Consider the following 3367-nt stretch of genomic DNA (forward strand, 5'->3'; position numbering starts at 1 on the left):
ATCAAACTCAAGCTATGATGACTACACCCTACTACTTGACCCATGCTCACCAAGTTCAAACCCAACCACCTCATGTCCTTCATGCTCCTCCCATCAATCAAGGTCAACCTTATTTAACCCAATTATATCAATACTCGCACCCGCAAACTCAAGTGTACCATGCCTGTAACAACTCGGGTTTTCGTATTTGAATTCATATTCGTTTACCCGACTCGGGAATATATTTCGGATCTTTCAATTTATTAAAATCTTATATTTATTAGTATTTAACTTTGTTAGACTTATTTTATATTCATATAACTTTCAAACTCGTTAAACTATGCTTAAAAACCTTTAACATCGCATAAAACGGCTAAAAATCGCATGGACTAGTTTTGCATATTTTCGACTAAGTTAATGAAACTTAAGCTCCAAGATATCTAAATTAACGTTTCAAATAAGCCCAAACCGTTTTCTTGTTGTCCAAGACAAATTTTGTTAGTTATACCCAATTTTCTCATTAATAGCTTATTTTGTTTCCTAATCGAGTGGATTCTTTCAAAAATGAATTATGACACTCAATGTAATTTCAAAACACACCTATAAACCCTAAAAACTACTGAAGTCCAGCCATCCGCCCCTATACACATATATGCATACACTATGTTTATTTAATCACACAAATTATACACCATCTTTGGTGCAACCTCGATAAATGAATAGTTTTTTTCCCATCTCGAATTATTATTATGGTCAATCGAATAACCTCACTTGACAAATATTTCTTGTTCTAAGGTATGCATTTACCGAGGTTTTAAATTTTAATGTATATAAGATATTGACATACGAAAGCATCAAACCTAACGGCGAAGCGCAGTGGTAATCTCCTTCACATTACTAGCCCTGATCAGATCCATAATATCCTTAACCTTGAAAACATGGTTTTGAATCCCAAATCCACTAATAAGCAAAAGCAAACCCCTGGCATCAACCTCATCCGTGTATCCCGGTCCACCTTCTCTGATCATCCGTTTTCTCCAATCAACAGCAGCTTTCGCGGCACATTCTAAGTCACTTTCTGCAATCTCAATGCCATCATCATTGCTGATCATCACAAAACACTCCAAAATCAAAATCGCAGCCATCCTTCCTGCTTTTTGCTTGTCCTGATGTGGATTGGTAGGGTTGCGGAATGTTCTACTGCCTTGTACAAAAAACCTGCCAATGCTGTCTAAAACTAGTTTTGCGGGATCTTTAGCAAGCTTCAATGCCTTTGCAATTTCCTCACGACGGTTAATCATTTCAGAATAATGTTCTGCTACATGCCACTTGATGTCCTTGGAACACATGCCTCGACACAAGTTTTCTAATTTAGAAACCACTGAGTTTTTTGAAGCTTTGGGTTCTTTAGCATTCGTACTGGTACTAATTTCTTCATGTTTCTTTGAAGTATCGATTCTTCAGGCTTGTTTGATACATCAGTTTCTTCACGGCATTCAGGTTTCCTCACAATTTCATGGCTCTGTTCACCATTAGAAGTCACTCCGTTAGGATTTACAGAATTCAGATAAAGTAATTTTCACTTCAATCCCTCCCACTGAATATTAAAAAAATCATAAACACCAATTTTATTTCCCTCATACATTTAATCAATTACGTGAATACATTTTTTATAAAGATACTCAAACCGAGTCCTCCAAGTAAAAATATAACCAAGCTTACATTATCGCACTTTGTCCTTATTGAAATAAAATACAATTATTGCAATCATATTTCACACAGATTAAAATAAAAAATAAAAAGTTGACTAACTTTGGACAAAAAGTGTTTCAGGTCACGTTGGCTTTTGACCCGATAGAAAGAACATGGGATATGGAATAGTGTGTTTGTATTCATTCCTTTTAATAAAAAAGTAGCAAGTAACTTGGGATTAAAAGTTTACTAGAAAATACATGTTCGAATTGAGAAACAATTCTAAAGCAGAGAGGTATTTAGTTACCGTTTGAAACGAAGAACCGTCTTGAATATTTGTAATGTCGTTGTGCAAAATTGGCCCCAATATGCTCTGAGGGTGACACTTATCCTCCAACCCGAAAGGATGGGCAACATCAGCAGCTTCAACTTCCAGATTATTCTTCACCATTAAATCAATTACCTCTGAAACAAGGATAATTTATAGCAAAAAGTACATTTATCAAGGTTTTAACGTATAAGAAAATGACATATGAAAGCAACAAACCTGGAATTTTTGGGATAAGAAAAATCGAACGGCGAAGTGCAGCGGAAATTCCCTTCACATTACTAGCCCTAATCAAATCCATAATATCCTGAATCTTGAAAACATGATCTGGAATCCCAAATCCACTGATCAACAGAAGCAAACACCTGGCGTCAACCTCATCTGTTAGCCCCAGTCCACCATCTTTGATCATCCGTTTTCTCCAACCAATAGCAGCCTCCGCTGCATACTCCCGATCCTCTTTTGCAATCTCATTAACGTCACTACTGATCGTCACAAAACACTCCAAAATCAACACTTCAACCAAATTTCCTGCATTTTTCTTTTTTTGATGTGAAACCGGAGGCATGCAGAATCTTTTACTGCCCTGTACAGAAAACCTGCAAACGCTGTTTTAAAACTAGTTTTGCAGGATTTTCAGCCAGCTTCAGTGCATTTGAAATTTCCCTACGAAGATTAATCATTTCGGAATAATGCTTCGTTATATGTTTCTTCATTCCCTTAGATTTCATCCTTCGACAAGATAACCGTAAGGCAGAAAGCATACACTTCTTTGAAACCTTGGGTTTGTTAGCCTTCTTATAGGTACCAATTTCGTCATGCTTCTTTGAAGTATCGATTTCCTCTGGCTTCTGTAATGCATCAATTTGGTCAAATACGATCACATATCTTGGGCAAATCATTTATTAAAAGAGGGGATATGGGGTTAATAAGTGGCTGAAATTTAGGGAAAGTTATTAATAAAGAGTAGCTTAAGTTTAGGGAAAGTTATTATTCTACTAATGCTTATTTATATCTATTGTTCTAGCGAGGAAGATGTCAATGTTTATTACATAGTTATTAAATACGACCGCCTGATGCGCCTAGGCGCTATTTTTAGGCGAGGTGCTGATTTAGCACTTCTAAATAGGGAAGATGCAATTCTAGGAGCAATTTCAGTTTTTTTGAACTTTTTTAAATTTTTTTATGATTTTATTTTGATTTTTCATTAACAATGCTACCTAAAATAAAGTCAAATTTACTTAATTTAATCCAACCTTCCTATATGATCATTGACAATTCTGGATGATGTTTCTTTTAGTTTAATTTGCTTTGCTAAATTCCCATTATATGATTTAAATTTTAAACTTTAAAACGAAAATTTAAAGG

General features: G+C 35.3%; 2 protein-coding genes across 2 annotated transcripts; both read right to left on the minus strand.

Annotated features, from left to right (window-relative positions):
- Positions 1–839: 839 nt before the first annotated feature.
- LOC143608582 (inactive protein FRIGIDA-like) lies at positions 840–1328 on the minus strand. Its single transcript, XM_077083589.1, has one exon. The coding sequence runs from the start codon at positions 1326–1328 to the stop codon at positions 840–842; it is 489 nt and encodes a 162-aa protein (XP_076939704.1).
- Positions 859–2832, minus strand: LOC143608637 (protein FRIGIDA-like). Its single transcript, XM_077083625.1, has 3 exons — positions 2219–2832; positions 1979–2136; positions 859–1501 (listed from the first exon to the last, which is right to left on the minus strand). Exons 1-3 carry the CDS (start codon positions 2565–2567, stop codon positions 1346–1348), a joined length of 663 nt encoding a protein of 220 aa, XP_076939740.1. The 5' UTR covers positions 2568–2832; the 3' UTR covers positions 859–1345.
- Positions 2833–3367: the final 535 nt, after the last annotated feature.

The sequence above is a fragment of the Bidens hawaiensis genome, unplaced genomic scaffold (genome assembly GCF_021521415.1).
Source record: "Bidens hawaiensis isolate Kalapana, Puna unplaced genomic scaffold, B.hawaiensis_p1.1 tig00419396_1, whole genome shotgun sequence".
In the NCBI taxonomy this organism is placed as follows: Eukaryota; Viridiplantae; Streptophyta; class Magnoliopsida; order Asterales; family Asteraceae; genus Bidens; species Bidens hawaiensis.